General features: G+C 41.0%; 3 protein-coding genes across 7 annotated transcripts; all 3 read right to left on the bottom strand.

Moving 5' to 3' along the window:
* Window positions 1-545: 545 nt before the first annotated feature.
* On the bottom strand, window positions 546-5079 carry lrrc23 (leucine rich repeat containing 23). Of its 2 annotated transcripts, XM_026153416.1 has the most exons (8): window positions 4849-5079; window positions 3130-3239; window positions 2920-3040; window positions 2682-2823; window positions 2261-2391; window positions 1993-2129; window positions 884-1088; window positions 546-804 (listed from the first exon to the last, which is right to left on the bottom strand). In XM_026153416.1, exons 1-8 carry the CDS (start codon window positions 4927-4929, stop codon window positions 772-774), a joined length of 960 nt encoding a protein of 319 aa, XP_026009201.1. In that variant the 5' UTR covers window positions 4930-5079; the 3' UTR covers window positions 546-771. The 2 variants fall into 2 exon arrangements, with proteins under 2 accessions (XP_026009201.1, XP_026009202.1); XM_026153417.1 differs by lacking the exons at window positions 546-804; window positions 884-1088 and adding an exon at window positions 1566-1639.
* A 399-nt stretch (window positions 5080-5478) lies between these two features.
* On the bottom strand, window positions 5479-16549 carry rbm10 (RNA binding motif protein 10). 4 transcript variants are annotated; one of them, XM_026153378.1, is made up of 23 exons: window positions 16380-16545; window positions 15819-15872; window positions 15196-15742; window positions 14945-15103; window positions 14792-14861; window positions 13306-13379; window positions 12335-12421; window positions 12151-12211; window positions 11899-12057; window positions 10138-10298; window positions 9860-9957; window positions 9153-9240; window positions 8864-9068; window positions 8635-8744; window positions 8476-8557; window positions 8227-8318; window positions 7921-8112; window positions 7558-7749; window positions 7383-7439; window positions 7112-7303; window positions 6616-6663; window positions 6480-6535; window positions 5479-6240 (listed from the first exon to the last, which is right to left on the bottom strand). In XM_026153378.1, exons 2-23 carry the CDS (start codon window positions 15833-15835, stop codon window positions 6150-6152), a joined length of 2838 nt encoding a protein of 945 aa, XP_026009163.1. In that variant the 5' UTR covers window positions 15836-15872; window positions 16380-16545; the 3' UTR covers window positions 5479-6149. The 4 variants fall into 4 exon arrangements, with proteins under 4 accessions (XP_026009163.1, XP_026009165.1, XP_026009164.1 ...); XM_026153380.1 differs by having other exon boundaries at window positions 15196-15739; window positions 16380-16543; XM_026153379.1 differs by lacking the exon at window positions 16380-16545 and adding an exon at window positions 15968-16348.
* Window positions 16550-16898: 349 nt separating this feature from the next.
* LOC113012956 (rho-related GTP-binding protein RhoA-C-like) lies at window positions 16899-20901 on the bottom strand. Its single transcript, XM_026153430.1, has 5 exons — window positions 20108-20901; window positions 19407-19562; window positions 18846-18966; window positions 18630-18760; window positions 16899-18532 (listed from the first exon to the last, which is right to left on the bottom strand). The coding sequence occupies exons 1-5, from the start codon at window positions 20231-20233 to the stop codon at window positions 18359-18361; spliced, it is 708 nt and encodes a 235-aa protein (XP_026009215.1). The 5' UTR covers window positions 20234-20901; the 3' UTR covers window positions 16899-18358.
* Window positions 20902-21542: the final 641 nt, after the last annotated feature.

Below are 21542 nucleotides of genomic sequence, written 5' to 3'. Positions count from 1 at the left end.
CAGTCCCTCTCAGCGTGTTCAAGATACAAATGTTGCTTCATGCCGATCTCGTTTCATTAAAATCAGTAAATTTCCAAAATAACAGTAACAAAAGCGTGGACCCCTATTCTACTACCCTTATGGAAAATACAGGTATCCACAAGTGGAGCTGCACTGCACTGATGTGCGAACAACTACCGCTTTCTTAACTTACTATAATATGAATGTTTTCTTCAAGTGGGACGTTAACGTCCTGGTTATATTTATGCAATGATGATGGTGTGTTTAAATGCCAGTCAAACAAACGCAGGATCTGATTCCGAAATCTGCTGATTAGCCACACAGGCCCATAATGTCACTGTCCCCTTAAAACTGTAGCTGGATGGCTGCCAACAAGGAAGCCGACGGCAGATTTTGCTCTCTCATCCTTACTCAGGGAAACACATGGAGTCTGTCTAACACCACCGTCTATGAACAATACAGGGTACTAAGGCACAAGGTACTAGCCAGAGTCACTTCAGCTTGCATCAGTTGTCATTTTTGCATTTAGACACATCAGAAATAAACATTTTCTAAAACTTTATTGTTAAATAGCTCAGCTGTAACAATGAGTGTATGGAAATGAAAAACACTTTTTGTGCAAAGTCATGGATGATTGAGCTACTCTATCAAACATAGAGTACTTCATACAGAGGTGTATGTGGTCATTCATCAACAGACAACAGGTCTGCCATTTAAAAAGAAAAAATGAAGTCAGTCCAACACTTCCCCATTCTGGCAAAATTACACATCTTATTGTGCATACATTTCCTCTTCTTGAAGTTCCTGAAATTACACAATGTCACTAAATCAAAAGGGTAAAAAATAAAACCAAAAATAAAAAAATATTTTGTTTTTTTGTTACCCTGATTCTTTCCCAGGCTTCAGCTCTCTCCTCAGGGAAGACAGGATTTTTGTCGAGTCTTTCCAGCTGTGGCACTACTATCAGCACATTTATCCGGTATTCGGAATTTTCCGCGACTGGGTTCCCAGAGAGAACCAACACGCGAAGGCTTTGTGACAGAAAGCCGATGTATCGTAGATCAGTCTCATCTATGATTGCATTGCCTCTAAGGGAGAAAGAAGACAAATTATGGGATTAATACCATGTTTTGTTTTTTACTGACTGGATTATTGGAAGCGTTATTATGACTGATCTTTATTGTTACATCACATTGCAGTCATGTGAAAAATAAAGTTATCCATAGGACTTTCTGCAGGGCTGTGAAAAACTAAGTACAACATAACTGCTTCCATTGGAATTAAGAAGGTAAGTAGCAGCCAAGAGCTACTACTCAAATTGCACTTGATTCACTGAGTTGATTAATTTGTGACAAAAAAGAATGATCAAGTACAGCTTAATTGGAAGAGTTGGCAAGAAAAAGTCTGTTCCTTCTAAAAAACAAAACAAAAAAGCTGCATTGAACAAACCGGAAGACTTGTGAAACAATGTCCTTTGGAAAGACATGACAAAAGTGAAAATGTTTGCCTGTAATGCACAGCACTATTTGTGGTGAAAACCAAACATAACTTATTAGGACAAACACCTCGGGTCAACTGTCAATCATGGTGGTGGAGAATGATGATTTGGGCCTGTTTTGTAGCCATAGGACCTGGGAACCTTGCAATCATTGAGTGAAACACAAACTTTTTAGGACAACAGTCCCAAGCACAGCAGCAAATCTACAACAGAATGTCTGGAAAAGAAAATGTTTTGCCACAGTGTTGCAATGTCCCAGTCAAAGTCAAGACTTCAGTCTCAGTGAAATGTTTTGACAGAACCTTAAGAGAGATGTTCATAAACAAATGGCCCCAAACCCCAACGAACTGAAGCAATGTTGTAAAGAACCAAAATTCCTCCACAATGTAAGAGACTGATTAAGTCATACACAATTACTTCAAGTTACATCTAGTTAATTATGGTGTCTACTTAGTCTCTCACAGGACTGAAGTTTTCCATGTGACTGCATGCACCTGGCATTGAGGTACTGAAGACACTTCATGCTGGGACTGAGGCCGTCGAGCGACTCTAGCTGATTGTCTCGAAGGTGAAGTGTGGTGAGGCGCTCTAACTTCTCCAAACCCTCAAGACGTTTGATAGCATTTTGGGCCTAGACAGAAAGCAAGACTAGTCACAAGCAACCAGGTACCTGGTTTATTACATGGGGATTAGTGTAGTGGTGAAGGATTAACTTAATCAATCATGTCTGTGTTAATAACCAAACCAAGACACTTTGTGTACCAGATACAATTGCTGGAGATGTGGAAGGTTGATGCCATCAGTGGTTTCCAAGTGATTTCCCCTCAACTCTAGAGTTACCAGATTTGCAAAACTGCCGTACTGGAAACCATTAAGCCTCTGAATATGGTTACCTGCAAACAAGGTTTGTTGGCATCTTTAGTTAAGTCAAATATTGCTTTTAACAGTGATAACATGTGGAATAGTAAATTCCCATCTTTTTGCAGGAACAACTATTTATATCAAATAACAGTGACAATATCTTTCGCTTAACGTATTTTATTATACTTGCAAGAACTTCTGCGGCTTGGATAAGGGACCCAACTATTAACGGTTTCTTACTTGACTGACTTTGCCGTAGAGATCGCCAGATTAGCTGAATAAATTCATTCCACTTTACCTGACGTAAAACCAATAAACCAACCTGTAAGATTGAGGCTTTCCAAGGCAGGCCCAACTAGGCCATCTACATCAGTTAGCTGATTCATTGCTATACTCAGCCACTGCAGGTAGGTCAGTTGAGCAAACGGTTGCTCTTTGAAGCACATCACAGAATTATTGTCGACCTACAAAAGACGAATTACATTCAATAAACGTAATTAAAGAGATTCTTACTGCCACAAAGATGTCCTTAACTAAATGCATAAGGAATTTCTTCTTGCCTTGAGCCAAAGAAGCTGGGTCAGAGATGACAAAGGAGAAAGATCAGTAAGGTGGTTGTTGGATAAATCCAGAAAACGTATGTGAATATAACTGTTGATTGCAGCTATATCCTCCAGTCCTCTAAGGGTGAAGAAAACTGGTTTGAATCAGAAGAAACTTGTTCAAGTTAACAGAACAGTTTTGCTCTGCGGGCATCTTTCTCTAATTACCTTTTCTGAAGGTTCAGCTTGACAAATGCGTGTGCTAATCCATTTCCTGTTCGGCAAAGCAATGACAGCCCTTCACTTATGATTTCTTGAGTTAAATGTTGAACTTCAACCTGTACAAAAATGAGATATAAATGAAAGGCTAGTGGCTTCAACACAGAAACGACAAACGCACTACAACTTTATTTTATTCAAAACACAAAATGAATGACAGCTTAAATTGCACAATGATAAACCAATGACAGCAAGTTATCATGTAAGGTGAAGGTCAGGCTAGCCACTTTGTTCGGTACACCTGTTCAACTGCTCATTAGGGTAAGTATCTAATCAGCCAATCAAATGGCACCAACTCAATGTATTTAGGCATACATACAGAGTTAAGACAACCCAGTCAGTGGCTGAAACGACCCAGTGAAACTGAAACTGGGCAAAGGATTGGGGAAGAAAACTGACATTGAATGTGGCACGGTTCTTGGTGCCAGGCAGGCTGGTTTGAGTATTTTAGAAACTGCTGATCTACCAGGATTTTCCCACACAAATATTTCTAGGGTTTACAGAGAGTAGTCCAAAAAAGAGAAAATATCCAGTGAGCAAAAATTTCTTGTTGATCTCAGAGGTCAGAGAAGAATGGCCAGACTGCTTTGAGTTGGCAACGGTAACCCAAATAATCCCACATGACAACCAAAATATACAAAAGAGCATTTTTGAATGCATCACATGTTGAACCTTGAAGAGGATGGGCAACAGCAGCAGAAGACCACACTGAGCTCCACTCCTGTCACCTGCGAGTAAGAAACTGAATCTGAATTTAGATTCACAAAATTGGACAACAAAATATTGGAAAATGTTGAGTCTTGATTTCTGCAACAGCATTGAATGACAGGGTCAGAAACTGGTGTAACCAACATGAAAGCATGGATTCAGTCTCTCCTATCAACAGTCATTGCTGACAATGGCTCTTTATGTACTCATCTTCTACTGGGTAGATGGCGTGCAATGTCACAAAGCTCATATAATTTGAGAGTGGTCCCTTGAAGATGAATCCAATAAAGCACCTTGGCGTGTATAATCATGGATGTGCAGCTGACAAATTTGCAACTGTGTGATGCTGTCACGTCAATATATCAACCAAAATCTGTGAGGAATGTTTCCGTGTTGAACCTATGCCACATAGAATTAACATTCAAAAGTCTTCTCTTACCCAAGATATATCTGGATAGTAATGGACCAACAAATTACTAGCCACTGATTTGACCGTTTTGCCAAGACAGTTTCCCGGACAAGCCTACCGTCAGAAAAAAATAAAGATCTTCATTGATCAATGTTTTTATTCTAAGACTAGGCTTAATCCATGTTAGTAAAACCGCCAGCAGAGCAGGGCCACTCCCAAGGCTCAAACTGTCACTAATTAGTCAACAACTAGAATTTAAGCATGGAAGAGCTTCAAAACCACTTGTAGGAGCACTTTACAATAAGCTGCCTCTTTTGGAAACTAGTGACCTATTACTAATATGCCCAGAAAATACCCTGTGGAGGGGGTTGAATGGTGCACACACGAGTAAACAGACAAGCTCCAACTTTATCAAAGACATTACCTTGAGTCTGTTTGGGTAATCAGGGCGAGGCACGTGATTCATACCAAATTAACAGCAGAGATATCCGCTAACATGTACGAGTCAGCTGTAAATATGCTCGGCACATGCCCCCCATTTACTTTCATACCTTCTCATCTTCGGCTTCTTTAAGGTGTTCTTCTCCTCCTTCAACATCCGATAATACTGGGTCTTCGTCAAAGTCAGACATCCCGATTAGTAAGCCTTATAATTTGACTAGTTACAGACCAGCTGAAGAGCGGATTAGAGAACTGCAACAGGATTTCCAACCAGCTAACTTGCTTATTTTGTGACTGCTGCCCGACCAAGCTAGCTATCTGTTTACAGGGTTTAGCCTTGTACATTTATGTTAGAACTGCCAACACATGCAGACACTGTGAATGACATACTATGAATGTTACCTCCCAACGTAATATGAAGGAAAGACAGCTAAGTTTATTGGTTATTACAGGTAATCCAAGTGTTTTTTCTCCGATGGCTCTCAGCAAACCGACGACTGGATTTGTTGCTGATCACCATAGAAACCATTCCGCAGTAACCGGAGCACAATTAATTTAAGGAACACAAACGTAGTTTGCAACAGCGATACAGTTTCACCATTTCAGTGTTGCTTGACAAACCCGATGCCAACAGTCACATTACATTCCTCTTTTTGTGAGGATAAACAGCTTTGGAAATTTCAATGCAAAATGTTGCCATATTAGCTACAGTTTACTGACTAGCCCACACAATACACGAGTCAATATTGGTGAAAATGTATTATTTTGAATTCATTTACATGAGCTTGATGAAACACGGTCACATTACTGAACAAATACAGAAATAAAAAATACTTCTCTGAAAAGTTAGCGAATGTGAATCTACACCTGCTATATGATAAACTGAGACACTTTAACCCTATACACTAGTGTTAGCACGATCCTGTCCAATTCATGAGGCCACGAGTTTGTTAGCTTTCACTGTTGTATAAAAATGCTCTTTTTAAAATGTACACAGTTCAAGCCCAGATTAGTCATTCACTGAATGACAAGGCATATAGCATTAATTTTAAAAAAAAATCTATGGTGCATAGACAGTAATATTAAAAATCCCAATTTGCTGACATAAAGACCGCAAATGTTTTCCCGTCCACAAAACTTGTTTATCACACACACAGGCTCTGAAGCAAGTGAGAACTCAAAACTGCATCATTCAGGAAGCAAGCAAAAAGGTGCAATCTGTGCAATATCCTGACATCTACTGCTACAGGATCAGTTCATAAGATTATTACCACTGAGCACTGCCATTGTTGAGGTAACTAATGTCAAATCAAAATAAGTTTTTTAAATATATTTATCTATATGATGTTAATGGTGAAGTGTTGCGTGCTGGGCTTCGTCTTTGTCCTTTGTGGGTCAGGAAGATTAATGGTCACTCCACTTGCATATTGCGCAACAGCAGTCCTCTTTTCACACCTCCCTGTAGCATTCTTGCACCGAGACTAGTGTCTGTGACCCCATCACTACAGGAAGAAAACAAAAAGTGTAAGGGGACACACAAGTACAAATAAGTTGTGTCACATACATCATAGTTAAGTTATACAGTTGCACCAACATCACCGCCACACAAAGCTGTAACTAGAATAAAACTAAAGCAAAAAAGGAACCAGTCCATGGCAGTGTCAATAGCAAGCTGTAACCCTGAATAAGTTGCAAAAAAACATACAGCGTCTAGTTAGTGGCATCACTGCTGCTTCCTTACATGGGGTTAAACTTCCTCTTCTTAAGTTCAGGACCGTCAAGTCCACCTGCTAGTCTCTGCAAAAAGACAAGATAAAATTATTTTAAAAGAAACACGAATTTCAACATTATTCTGCAGATGTGGAGGACTGACCAACCTCTTTGCTTGCAGCTTCCTGCTGGGCTCGTCTCTGCTCCAGGTTTTGCTGAGGGCACAAAGAAGTGAAATTCAAGTCACAGCTGCAACAGGAATGCCAAACTGGTCTTATATGCAACGTTCAGTTTACACACCCTGTAAAACTGAATCTGAATGGACGGCTGTTAACAAGTAGATTAAGGTGACCTTGCTTCACTGGACCGATTAAAATAAATAAGATCTTCATTTATAGGCTCTGCTTTCAGGCTTTAGAAGCCAGAAACCAAATTCAACTTGCTTTAGTGCATAATAAGCACATGTATGCACCTGCATCTGCCCACTTTCAAATTCTCCAATTTCACAATTGTGCCTTTAATCACCAATAACAGCAGCTGGTGGTGTGCCTCAGTACTTGTGCACACGAGTGCAGAATGTATGGTGTTGCTCCTCAACAGAGCACTGATGCTACTTATCATTTGTAGAGTTTTTATGATGAAGTAAAACTTGATTTAAACCACCTTATGTAGTTCAGAAAGCTGCTGGTGCCTGATGAGGGCCTCCTTGCTTGGGAACTGCCTCCTACACAGCAGACAGGCCAGTTTAACCCAGTCTGTCAATCTTCCTTCCTTTTCATCCTTCTCGCCTCCTTCTTCTTCACTGTCAGTTTCTCCACTGTAGGCTGGGACCAGACCCTGCTGCCGAGGAGGCGACTGGGAACAATAAAAAGAAGAAAATAAAGAAAATGTACACCTCTAACACCTACAAAATCTCTCTCTCCCACTTCCTTACTTCTGCACTTTGGCGGATCTGATCCAAAAAAATCGGAGGCCGTTCAGACAGTGCCCCCTGGAAGACAGAAAAACATTGATTCAGTGATCTGTTCATATCTGCGTCTATGATTCAGAGACAGCCACTATCACAACCTCGTGCCCTGAGGGTTCAGACATTTACAGATAAAACACACCTTTTTCTCTAGAACAGCATAGCCTGCATCAGCACTCGCAGACTCTCTGTGATCATCTAGGCGACTGTGTCCAGGTGCCCGAGTATAACCAGGAGGTGCTGCTGAGCCGGTGGCAGGGGATGAAGACACAGAACGCATGTTCTCCTTTTGTCTGTTGAGACTTTTAGCCCAACGCTCCATGTCTTTGGCAATCTATTATAACAAACCTCAAGAAACTCAGTTAAAAATTACTTAACTACATATTTTAAGTGTCAAACTGAATGGGTGGCAAATTATGAAATCTAACTTCAATTAGCCATTAGCAGATATATTTGTTAAACCAGAAATGATAATGTCCAAAAGCTGACTTCTGTGTATCAGCACCTGTTGAGCTGTTTTATTCTTGGGTTTGTCTTTTTTCTCCTTGCTGCCAGAGGTAGCAAACAGTGATTCTGAAGGAGCTGCACCATCACTTGGAGGAGCACCTTCTGTGTTTGACTGACTGGCAGCAGGAATGTACGTATGTTTCTCTCCATCCCAGTACATGTACTGCTGAGTGTGAGAGTTGTAGTAGTACTGCAAAGACAAAGGGAAATGCAAAAACAGATTGAAATACCAAGGGGCATAAGCGAAACACACACACACACACAAATGTCCTACAAAACATATAGATTGCTTTGGGCTGTTTACCTGTGAATTAGGGTCATAGTAGAGACCTGTAAATGGGTCATAATAGTAGCCAGAGCTTTCGTCATAGTGGTAAGTGGAGACATCTGGCACAGCTGTAGTATGAGACACATGGTATTTGCATCAGGGTCAGATTTTCAATATTTTTTCCTGAATGAAAGGTAAGCTTGCCAGTAGTCAGCAGCAATTATTTGCAATTATTAGCGAAGATGTAAATTCCCCAGAGGGAACACTAAATACATGAAGCCTTACGATACTGCTGGAGCTCATGTTCAGTGCCTGGGATTGCAGGCTGGCTGGGTGCAGCTGGTTGTGGTTTTCCCACTATTTCAACCTGTGAAGTGACAGAGATTTTAAAAACAGGAAAAACACAAGGAACAAATGGAAGAAGGAAAAGGCATCAAGTTCTACCTGTGTCCCCGGTGTGGTGGCAGCTGTGGTGATGAGAGGAGTCTGTGTATGAATGAGCGGCTGCTGCACAACCACTGATGCAGGTTTGGCTGCCTCAGATGAAATGACAGCTGCACATGGGCAAACAAGTGCAAATAAGTGGCTTCAGAGGAAGCTTAATGTAATTGTATGCAACTACATGATATACAGATATGTGTGTGTTATAAACTTATTGGCATGTCATACAAACCTGGGGCTGCTCCTGCTGCGTAGGCTCCATTCAGGGAAGCTACTCCACTTGTCAAAGCAGTAACCCTGTTATCTGCTTGGGGCTTGAAAGTTGTGCCATCTTGCCCTGCATACTCAAGCCCTTCCTGACTGTATGTCACTGCTGCCCCCTGCTGATACACACTTGTATCAACACTCTGGCCTCCACCTGGTCCATTTTGAGAGGTCTGAGAATTTAAAAGAATAAATACAGTGATCATGCAATCTGTATTAAGGATGTGGTATATATGCTGTAATACGTCAAACTTTACCTGAGTGACAGCCCACTGTGCAGCAGCTATAGCGGTGCTGGCCACTGTAGCAGCACTCACTCTGCTACCATCCGTTACAAACACATCCCTAACATAGACAAGAGACAGAGTGAGGGCTCTAATCAAAAAGCTTTTGGAGGGTTGTTACATTGAATAGCTTAATTTCAACCATCATTGCTCTTCTAATACATTCACAAAATGCTTTACAATTTTAATAATCACATGATCAACCTGCATTTCTTTGTAATGTGATCAGTCCATTTACTAGTCTAATTTCACACTCCAGTAAAATGCCTGACTCTTACATAGTACCTTGCTCTAGCACACAAAGCACGTTATACACCATGTCGTCGAAGGCCTCGAGGAAACGGTTGTTGTGATTTGGTGCTATATAAATAAATCAATTTAATTCATTCACCCATTCATGCAAACACCTTTTTCTAAGCTTTCTATCTTTCTAACCTTTACACACATTCACACCTCAACTGATGTATCAGGAGAGCAACTTAAAGTTCAGTATTTAACTAAGGATATTTTGGCATGCAGACTTGAGCAGCCAGGACCAACCCACCTATCTTCCGACTGGTAGCTGACCTGCTCTACCTGCTGAGCTACAGCCACCCACATCCACTGTGCAATTATAATATAGTAAAGCGTGGAGTCCCCGTATGTTCTTTGCAATTAAGTTTGGGTGTGTGAGCATTTACCGTTTGGAGCCTTTGGCAAATTCAACTACAATGACCTTCCCATCAATAGATAGAGGTGGCTGGAGAGCCTGCAAAATCTGGAGCAACTGAGATGCCTCCTGTTAAACACACACAGACCACTGGGTGGGTGAACGCATATTTAAGACAAAGCTCATTAAAAAAATAAAATAAGTAAGCTAAAACTAAAAAGGTTTTGCTTAGTTTACTTCAGATACAAGTCAGTAAAACAAAAACAACCCTGGCTTATGTGTGTATGTGTGTGTGAGCTTGTGTCTCACCACTATGGTAGATAGTTGTAGAAAGGCAAAGCCCCTGTTGAGGTGTGTGTGTTTGTCCTTGATTAGACGAACGTTGGAAGGGGAGAGGGTAGCAAACGGAGCCAAAGCAGACAAAATAGCTTCTACTGATGTATGTGGGCCAAGGTTCCTTAGTATCAAAGCTGTTGAGAGAGTGGATGAGGTATATTTAAGATGCATTATCGTTTAAATAAATAACAAATACTGGCAGCTGTCAGTGCTACCCCTTAGCTCCCAAGTAGATGCACATATGGTATAAATTTGAAACCTCCTACTTGAGTTACTGCATTCACCCTAACCCTCTGACTTTGAGGTTAAGGTCAGTGAAATTCAAACTAGTCGAGAGATTTTTAGTAGATGCAGCTATGGCATGAATTTCAAATCCATCACCTTGTTCGTGACTCATCGCATTTACAAACTTGGGTGTCCACACAACCCACCCAACCACATCTCAGGGTGACAAAAAGACAAAAACAGTCTTTTACAGCTAAAAATGAAACAATTTGTGACCCAAGTACACTGATGCACACAAAGCCTACAAGCTTTAGCTAAGTAAAGTGGCAAAAAAGAAATCATTAAAAACAATTTTTAGACATAAGGTTATCCCCCAAGTCTCTTAAAAGAAAATATTGCTATGATGAGGAACACGAGTATTTCCATTTATATGTTTCACAACAAACCTTCTTGGTCACTGTGGGTGTACCACAGGGTTCTATTTTAGGTCCTAATTATTTGCTTCCACTTGGTGACGTTTTATGACTTCATATCCCCTCTCACTGCTATACTGATGACAAAGATTTCCCAGGAGATCTCCTGACCCCTCTTAAACTGTTTCAGTGATGCCAGTTGTTGGATGGCACAAAATCTTCTACTTTATTGCTCAGTCCTACAAACAACCTTAACCAAACACCATTTACAGTTCCCTAGGTCCTGTGTGTGTGTGTGTGTGTGTGTGTGTGTGTGTGCGTGCGTGCGTGCGTGCGTGTAGCTTGTTGTCAGAAAATTGGGGCTGCAACTTCAGTCTTTTCTCGTGGGTTTTAAAAAGTCCAGTCTTGCTTCCTATAAATGAGAATTGCTGTACAAGTGTCATACCTGGCAAAAAAAATAATAATGTCATTAATTTATTCTAGTAAGGCTCAAGTTCCTTCTCTCTGGAATTAATGGAAAGTTACTCTCTCACCTCCAACTGGTTCAGAATACAGCAGTCTGGCTTTTTACTGAGCAGATGGCATCACATCACCCAAAAGCTGGCTTCTCTCCATTGGCTCCCTGCACTTTTTAGAACTGATTTTAAAGTGTATTCATCATGTCAAAGCATGTGGCGGTCTGGCACCAAGCTATATAGCAGAAATTTTAACCACTGAGGAACTAGTTTGCAGCCTGAGAGTCCTTCAGGCAGTTGTAGGTGCTTTTGGCATTAAAACCCTTCACTTTTTGAAGAATTACTTGGGAAGACCAGGGTCAGAATTTGTGACCATCTATGAACCAGCTTTTATCTGATGTCATTTGTGATGACTTTATACAATTATATTTGTTGTGTTTTTAATATGAGGTTTTCAGTTTTTAAGTAAAGTCCACATATTTTCTTTAATGTTTTAAAGTTTTCCCTCCCAGTACTCCATTTTGGTCTGTCAAAGCAATTTGTAAGCCTTAAATTAAAAGACGCTTTATTAACAGAGATGATTATCATCATCACCAATATTAGCATTATTATTTTCATTGTTATTAGAGGAGATGACTTACTGTCATTAGCAACATCTGCCTGTTGTGGAGCTTGGCCCGGTGTGACAGGAGGACCAGAAGAGTGGTAAGGTGCTGGCAAGGGCAACAAACCTTGGGCTCCCTCCTTTTGAAGACCAACAGGCAAGTCCTTCTGTACCTGGGGCAACTTCAGCTCAGCCTCTGGCAAAATACAACATGTTAGTATTACTGTTCAATAAGCAAGACCTCATGTTATAAAGGAGAGAAGAGGTGAAACATTCAGTGAAACCTTACCCGATTTAGGAACGTTGCATTTAAAGCACTTCTCTCTCCTCTTGAAGTTTTGTACACCACACTGTTGAATTGTTATACAACCTTGTTAACAATCTTCATAAATTAGCCAAATGAATGACTGGCTTTATATTATATAACACGCATTCAAATTGTACATCGTGGTAATTCATAGCAAGCACCGGACCTTGTTGCAGAGCCAGTCCTCATTGGCACGCGGTTTGGGGTCGCTGAAGTGCATCGACACTCTCTGCCCTAGAATCGACAGCACTCCCTGAAGGAAAAAGAAAGAGAGGGGGGGATAACAAAGAATGATTATCAGTGATAATTAGGCCACACATGCCATAGAAAGGCCTCATCTCACAAGAGATGAGAGAGAGTGAAAGGGAAAAGAGAGAGGGAGAGGAATAGAGAGAAAGAGTACAACTGAGGCTGAAAGGAAGAGGACACCAGAGAATTGACCTTCAGCTTTAGGAAATTCGGACGGACGGTGAGATGGTATATATGTAGTCTGTGAGTGCCCATTTTTAAAGGACACAATGTGCTTTGTTCAATTGTGTCATCCCTCCCCCCTTAAGGGGAAACCTTTCCAAAGTTGTCCACACAACCCATCCCATTGTCACCACCTTTGTCCCCCAAAGAGACAATAGCTCTGTCCTAAAGATGTAATCATGGCAGATGTGAAAAGCTCAAAAACAAGAAAATGAAGCAATATATTGGTTCTGATTCAACATACAACAGACCATGTGAGACATTATATTCACACTGTCATACTATCCCAAAGGTGGTACTGTGAACTCAGGAAAGAAAGCGAGACAAGTCACTGAATAAAAGAGGAGAATATGATGGACGAATGATGATCAGTTTGACTGGGAGGTCTCGTCTATGAGAACTATCAAGTTGCCCCTTGGTTGTCAGAATTATGCAACATGAATTGGTTTGAATTGTCTAATTGTAATTGTGGAAAGAAAAGAGGAATCTTCCTTCAAGCACTACCTACCTGAGGACCGATGTTATTTAATCATTCTTAATTTTTATTGTTATGCTAGAATGCATTTTAAGCACAGGATGGTATGACGTGACTGTATGAGATTAGCTTTTGTGTCTCACTGAATACATTTATATATGTGTATTTGTGTCTGTGTAGGAGAGAGTGACCTGGTTGGTCTCCATCCAGCGGGTGGCCTCCTGTATGAGATTAAACTCGACGAAGGCGAATCCTCGGCTCTGACCTGGACACCGCCCAGCGCCATGGCAACCGAACAACAACAACAACATAACAACAACAACGCAGTGAGGGGTTAGTGCTGCATATACAGAGGAGAGAGAGACCCTGTATCAGCACCAGTCAAAAAAAAAAATCATTGCTTCCTCTCTCCTTTAAAAATACCACACATGATAGTCAGTTGGAGAGGCACTGTCAAATTCTCTGCATGGGCAGGAGGATGTAATGTCAAGTAACTCAGTAGAGTCAAGGTAAGAGGGAGGGAGGGATAGAGAGAGAGAGAGAGAGAGAGAGAGAGAGAGAGAGAGAGAGAGCTACCCACTCATCAGTTTGAAACTGAGCTCTTTGGTTTTTAATGATGAAGCACACAGGCAGCAAGAGAACACACACACGTGCACACCAATGTCTCTCCTACTCTGCGAGTCAGAGTCTGAACAATCTAGCTCTGTGATGGCAGGTCGCCTCTTAAATGCTCCATATCCTGTCCAGACATTGCAATAAATGATAATATAGATATGCAACTATTGAAATTACAAATTGATCAGCATTTAAACATTTATTACATGAGTACTTTTCCTAACACGCACACACACAGACAGACAGACCAAAAACAGTAAAACGGTGATGTATGAAAGAGAGCAGTGTGGGGGAATGTAAGTGTGCCGGTGTAAGATAAGCACACCTTACAGACAGCCAGAGAGTTAGCAAAGTGGGAGGCCAGTGAGACAATGACCTTAATGGAAAAGAAAAATGACACAAAAAGAACCACAAGCTTTTCTGAGTGGTATGGTTGAAACATATGTAGCTGAGAAGTAGCAGCAACGCTTGCATCTAAAATAGCGACAATAGCAAAATCTGCTTCAGATGCTGATTCCTCTTTGACGCTGTTAGTTTGTGAACAACACCTACTCAGACACACCCCGCTTCAATAAGGCAGAAGTTAAAGGATAAAGACAATAAGGGCGCCAAGATGGAAAGGAAAAACAAAGTCATGAACTAAAAAACTACAACTTATGATGGTATGAATGCTTTCTTAAAAAAAAAGAAAAGGAAAAAATAGTCAGGGCTGTGAAGCGTGCATTAATTTTCCTTTTCCTGTGTAAACGCTAGCAAGACTTCAGACATCTGTAGACCAAAGTATCAAAGCAGGAAGCTATGCAAAACTTCGACCTGTATGAGTTGATAAATATGATTGGGTATTTTGCAACAGTTATCTACCATACAGCAGAAGATAGCCACCAAGGATAGAGGAAAAGACACTTATTAAGAAAAGAAAAGACAAAGCAGGTATGGAAAAGTCACCTGAAAAAGCAATGAAATGGAAGTGTTGGCAGTACATGAGTTTGAGAAACAAAAGAAAGAAAAAAAGAGCATCATAAGAAACACAAAAGAAAAGAGGGCCAATGGACAACTTCTCACCTGAAGATTTATTCCTCATCAGGCGAACTTCTCTCGGCTGGATCCCCTGCTCTTGAAGTTGTGCACGAATCTATGGACAAAGGAGAATTCTAGCTTCAAACTTTTCACAAACAACCTGCGCATCAACTGGCCATTGTTGAGACAAATACGCACCTCGTTGGCAGTGGCACTGGGTGGCAACATACGAAGCATTATGATGTTGCTGGGCCGCTGATTATGGTCTAGCTCTGCACGGTAATCCTGGTCTCTCTGATCCAACTCTTTGTGGGACAGGTCTGGACCAGCATGCTCCTCCATTCTCATTGGAAATGCCTACACACATCCGCCACAAATTAATAACCAAAACCAAACAACAATTAAATGTGTATTGTAGTAATTATAAAGATGGACTGATATTGACTTACCCTTCTCTTTCCTGCTCCAGGACGAGAAAACCTGTCATCCTCTCGCTGTCTGCCTGTACCGAATTCCACCTGTTCGGAATGGGAACCACCACGACCCCAGCTGCTTTCCCTGCTTCCTGAATGTGGGCCACTGTTCTCCGGAAAGCCTGTTCCACCTTTCCCCCGTCCCCTTTCCTGAAGGCCAGGCCGTAACTGCTCAAATTCCTGCCTGGATCCCTCCTCCTCTCGCTGGAGTATAGGATGGGCTAGATCAGGTTGTGAGGTGTGAGGGGACCACAGTAGCCCTTTCCCCTCACGCCCTACTTCTCCTCTACCATCTACTCTCTGATGAAACCCCGGATGCTCCTGCAGACAACCCGGTGAGAAGTCATGGATACCCAGTGACTGCTCATCACTGCCATACTGTCTATCACCCTCCACTCTGACATCAAATCCCGTGCCTGCCTCCTCATCCTCTTGGCCATAGCCACGATAGTCCATGTCCCGGAAATTGTGATCATTGTGAGTGCCACCATAGCGACCCAGGCGATCACCTCGCCCACCCCTGCTGACCACAAAAAACTGCGTGAGAGACTTGTGTGATAAAATGCGCGAAAAAGATGTGAAAATCACATTAAACTCACCTTCTCTCATAGTCCATGCTGATCCACTTACTCTGCCCCTAGTGAGTCGTTCTTCTGTTTACAGAAATGCAGCACACAAATCACACATCACTTCAGATGAAACACGTTATAGAGCCACGCTGAAATTGTACAACCTCGTGAGCAGGTACCTTAAAGTCATAGGCTGTGCAAAGTGTGAATAATTAATTAGATTGATTTTAATTTTTAAAACCTTGCACAATCCAATGACTTCTCCAACTTTGACATATCAAAATGACTTCTCTCAGTGCTACACAGACTACTAACTAAAAGCCACAAATAAACAAACAGCAAAATAACCCTGCACCATTAATAAAAATAAATAAATAAATAAACTGAGTGCGCAACGCACAGGATCAACCCGCAATCCAAAAAGGAGTAATCAACAACAATGACGTGTGACGGTCAACTGCGTTAGCGGCCAAGCTAACTATGTTAGCTTGAGGTTGGTTAGCTAGTCCAAGAGGCTACATTCTCTCTAAACGACTGTCAGCAGCTAGAAATACAAGTGCAGTCTTGTGTGAAATTTGAGGGAAAACTCACCGGTAACTCATGTAACCTACAATTGTTCTGTAAATATCACGCTGAAGCCCAGGTAAATGGGGTGTTTTATTTTCAGGCAAGCAAGTGTAAAATGGCCACAGCGAGACATTTCAGAGAGGGAGGGACAAATCCCTTACTCTGGAATTTGATTGGTTGCTGGAAAGCGAATGCATTAACGTCGACGCTGATTGGACGAGACGAACGGGTCAGTCCTAAACTTGCAGCCCATGATTGATTTAAAAGGGGGTAAAAATGCACTGCGTTGTTACAAATGTATTTATATATTAGAGTTGATATGAACAAAAAACAAAACAATCAAACAATCAGATATATAGACATGTTATGTGCAATTTTATTTTAGGAAAAAAACAACAACAGGAAAGTAATTTAAAAAGACAGGGAAATGGTAAATATTAATAAATGAATAAATCAAAGAACACATAAATACCTTAAAACAGATAACCCTAATACCAGCTTTATGAAAAAAAAAATAATCCAGAAATACCCATACATATCACAGTAAAGAAAAAAAAAACGAAAAAAAACAACAACAACAAACAAAAAACCCTCTAGCAACCCACCCTCAAAATACTCTGGCCCAGCCCCTTGACCTTGACTTTCTATTAATTAAATGAGACAGCGGTTACAATTCATCATTTAACTGACATAAGCTGACCATAACAACAGGATCGAGTAAAATGATTAAAATATATGAAGTAAATTAGGCATCAACAATAAAAAGTTATATAGTACAATAATGACAATATCAGTAAAGAGGGGAATGGGGAGAATGGAGTAAAAGGCAAACTCGAAGTACACAACATTTCCATGTCCTTACAAGGCCTTGTAAGACATACAGTACATAACAGATAATATAGTGATAAGATAAGCCTACCATCTATCTGAAAGAATATTAAACTTATCAGCTACACCACTTATGATTTGACCCACTGATTAACACAATCAAAAAAGGTCCTAAAAACTCATGTGTTTAACCTGATTGTGCCTCTGGCTATATAGTATGATGTCTTCCAGTAAAGTGAAGGTTTCTATGTCACTCTGAGTAGCTGTTAATTTCATTACCCACCTGAGCCATGAAATGTGGCCATTGGGGGGGAGGGTAACTTTGGCATGGAAAACAGGGGTTAAGGTCAGTGACACAGACGGCCTTTCCATGCATACAGTACGTAGACACATGTTAATACACAACCACACAAATATACACACATTCACTGCATGCAGAGCTGCACTGGAGAAAAACAAACTACCATACAAATGCATACACACACTCTAAAGTACAGGTAAGTAATTCTGTATGGGAAAATATCTCATACAATCTAACTTTAGGCATACCCCTGCATATCGCCTGAGTCAGAAAATGGGCCTGAAGTACCCAAGCCAGTGACAGGGAGAAAGCCTTCAAATGTGAGGTGTGGACTCTTACAAATGACAAATAATACCCTAAGTTATGAATCCCCACCCCTCAACAACCATCACTCTCAAGGCACTACATGTAGGCGATACTGTGTAAAATTTACTTAGAGATGGCCTAAATTCAAACCTAATCATGTCCTTTTCTGACTTCTCTTGTGTTCTCAGTGTCTTTGGCCTTCTATCGACCTTTTCTCTCCTAATTTCCATCATGGCACATTTGCTCCCCTGTTTTGAACTAGTCAACTTCAAATTATACCCATAACCTGCCCTGCAAACTTCTAGATTAGATTTCTTTTCTTTTGTATTTAAATTGATGCAAGAAAAGTGGCACACAACTTAAGAGTCCAAAAACCATGGTGTGTGTGGTCTTTTGAATCATTTCAGATCTGCTCCACTTTTCTAGGGGTAACTGGGTGATCGGAAATTGAGCATCTGCATAACTTTTCTTTCCCATTCCCCCACCCCAAATATCCCCCCCTGTCAAATTTCAGTGGAGCCTGTCCTCTCTATCTGTGCTTAAGGACAGCCCCCTCTGCTCCCAGTGCCTATAACAGTAGGCAGGTGGACTTCCTGTTACGCTTCTTGGCCTGCAGCGCAGCTCTAGTTGCCATCTCAAAGACTTCCCTCACACCATCTTTGGTTTTGGCAGAACACTCTTGGTAGCCGTAGGCACTGATGCGGTTTGCCATCTCTTTGCCATCTTCATATTTGACTGGTTCCTGGGGACACATGTCACAAAGAAAGTTTACATTTGAATATTATTTTATTGATTTAACTTGTTTGTTTAGCTGAATTTTCTGAAGCCACCACATTTACCTGTTTCATTTTGGCTAGCTCTCGTCTGGTGTGGTCATCATTGCGCAGATCTTTTTTATTTCCTACCAGGATGATGGGAACATTTGGACAAAAGTGCTTCACCTCAGGAGTCCACTTTTCTGGAATATTCTCTACAGTGAGGAGAATGAAAAAGCAATTAATTACATACATCAAGGGGTTCAATACTTACTAGTATGGATGGTGCTCAGATGGTACCTAAACTGTCAGGACTGTCCACAGAGAAGCACATGAGGATAACATCTGTGTCTGGGTAGGACAGGGGCCTCAGCCTGTCATAATCTTCCTGACCCGCTGTGTCCCAAAGTGCTAGCTCTACCTGAAAAGACAGAGAGTAACAGAGTTAAATGACTGGATAAATCTACGGAAGAAGAAAAGCAAAGGCAGAAATGACAATAATATAATTTGATTAGTTAGACAGACTAGATATGGTATAGCAGCAGCTAGTCTGATGACCACGATGCAACATAATAAAAATTCACTGGTTGTGTTGAAGCATCCTGAGACAAGATATTGAAGAATGAGTTGCCCCTGATGCACCCATTGAAGTGTGATAACGAATGTTAGATAAATATGTATGATTGAGTAAATGTCACTAGACTGGCAGAAATCACTTCAAATGCTCAAATTGAGTAGAAAGGTGCCAAGTACCGGTCCATTAGCAACTAATTAAAGAGGGCAATTGCTTTTATTTAAATGCCATACAAGCACCCACAGCATTACAATCAAAATTATTTGCAAACCATCATTCCCTCTCACCTGTTTCGCGTCCACTTCAATGTCTGCCACATAGTTTTCAAACACAGTGGGTACGTAGACCTCTGGGAACTGGTCCTTACTGAACACGATGAGGAGACAGGTTTTCCCACACGCACCATCACCGACGATCACCAACTTCTTTCTGATAGCAGCCATCTATGGAAGAGTTGAAAACATTGTTGCGCATCCTAAGACAATACTCCCCAGTTAAAAGGAAACACTTTGAGGTGCATTAATAAATAAGCAGTCTAAATAGGACTAAAATTTTCCGATGCTTCGCTTACAGTTTCCCTTTGCTGACATCTAGCACAAAAATACATCAGAAATCGCTAGTAACGCACAGAGGTCTCGTTAACCGTACAGTTTGGCAAATAGTTCCTAGCTTACGTTACTATGTACATTTAAAGCCGGAACCGATGGCAAACAGGCGGAGGTGCCACTGAGGTGTAGAAACAATTACTCAAACGTTTCCGTGCTACATTCCTATTCCTACTAAAAGCCCGACTACTCCAGTCTGGGGCCTGTCAAACCAGCCTTTGCTAGCAGGAAAGCTAGCGGTGTTTCCTATGAGTTTTATTATTGTCATTCAAAATCCTCCCTCTTAAATTATAACTACAGTATTCATCCCATCACAGCCATATTTATGCGCCTGAAACAAGAATCGGCTTACAGTTTATACGTTATATGGAGAATTTGATTACCTTGGTGTTTCTCTGTACGCCTTTCTCCTCTTCCTGACCGACTGGAAAACTCCGCCCACCGCTAGTACACATGCGCACTATTACGTCATTCGCAAGTAAAAACCGGTGTGACGGGGAATAATACATAGGTGGCCGTTTGTTTATCTGTTTGTTAGCGAGATAACGCAAAAACAACCCAGCTGAATTTTATGAAAGTTGACGGGGAGGTGGCGCATGAGCAAAAGAAGGATCTGTTGAAATCTGGGGCAAATCCTTATTACTTTCAGCAAAATTGGGTATTTTGTCTGAAGGACATTGCTCTCTCCGAACTGTGCGAATTCATTAATTAAGTTAAGGTACTGGACTACTAATTTGTATAGGAATGTCAACCTATGGTGACCATAATCACCATAGGTGAACAGTATGTTTATAGTTTGAATACACACAAAATGGGTGTGTATATATGAATGCATTTGTACATATGCACCATTCCAGTCTGGTTAGTCTCCCCAGCTGACTAACCATGCTCATCCTATTTGAACTTGGGTTTTAAATCCTATTTCTCCAGCAGCACTCAGTTTATTAATAAAAAAATGTATAAATCCCATTTACTACTGGTGTCCCCCAAGAATCTGTCCTGGGACCCCTTCATAAATTTAATATCAGCTTCCATTGTTATGCTGATTGTATGCAACTCTACCTGTCTAACAAACCTACCATTACTCTCCCACCCACAGCCTTCTGCATTTGACTCAAATCAAATGCAGCTTTTTTCAAACTGAACATTAATAAAACTGAGGTTCTCCTCATTGGCAACAAATCCATCATGTCTAAATGTAATTTTTTACCCTCCCTATTGACAACTCCTCAGTTTCTCCCTCCCTCTTGACTCAGGCATCCTCATACTTTCATCTTTGTAACATCAATCACCTTGGTCCATTTCTCACACCTTGGTTACGTCCCACATTAACTGCTGTAACGATTTTCTTTTTGTTTTTCCTTGCAAGTCTAGAACTCTGCTGCTCACACCATCACCAGAACTCCTTCCATTAATCACATCACACCTGCTCTTCAGCAGCTCCACTTAAAAATCGTACTGATTTCAAGATTCTTTACTTCTCTGAACTTTTGCACATCAGCAAAACAATTCACACTCTTCTTCTTCCCTCCTTCTTACTGTCCATTCCCCGCCATTTGACTACCATGGGGTCTAGAGGCCTCAGTACTCTGCTCACCACCTTTGGAATTCCATCCCACCAGACACGCTTCTTTAAAAGTGGCATATTCACTCTGATGGTCTTCTAATATGAATCCTCTGATCTCAACAATTTTGCATATTGTAGATTTTGTTTATTAGCTTGATGGGTATTTGTCAGTTTATTACTCTAGTTTTAACTCTTCTGTGTGAGATGACCTCGAGTGTTTTGACAGGCACCTGAAATAAAATGCGTAATTA

The sequence above is a fragment of the Astatotilapia calliptera genome, chromosome 20 (assembly GCF_900246225.1).
Source record: "Astatotilapia calliptera chromosome 20, fAstCal1.2, whole genome shotgun sequence".
In the NCBI taxonomy this organism is placed as follows: domain Eukaryota; kingdom Metazoa; phylum Chordata; class Actinopteri; order Cichliformes; family Cichlidae; genus Astatotilapia; species Astatotilapia calliptera.
This window is presented reverse-complemented; position numbering and strand designations above follow the sequence as displayed.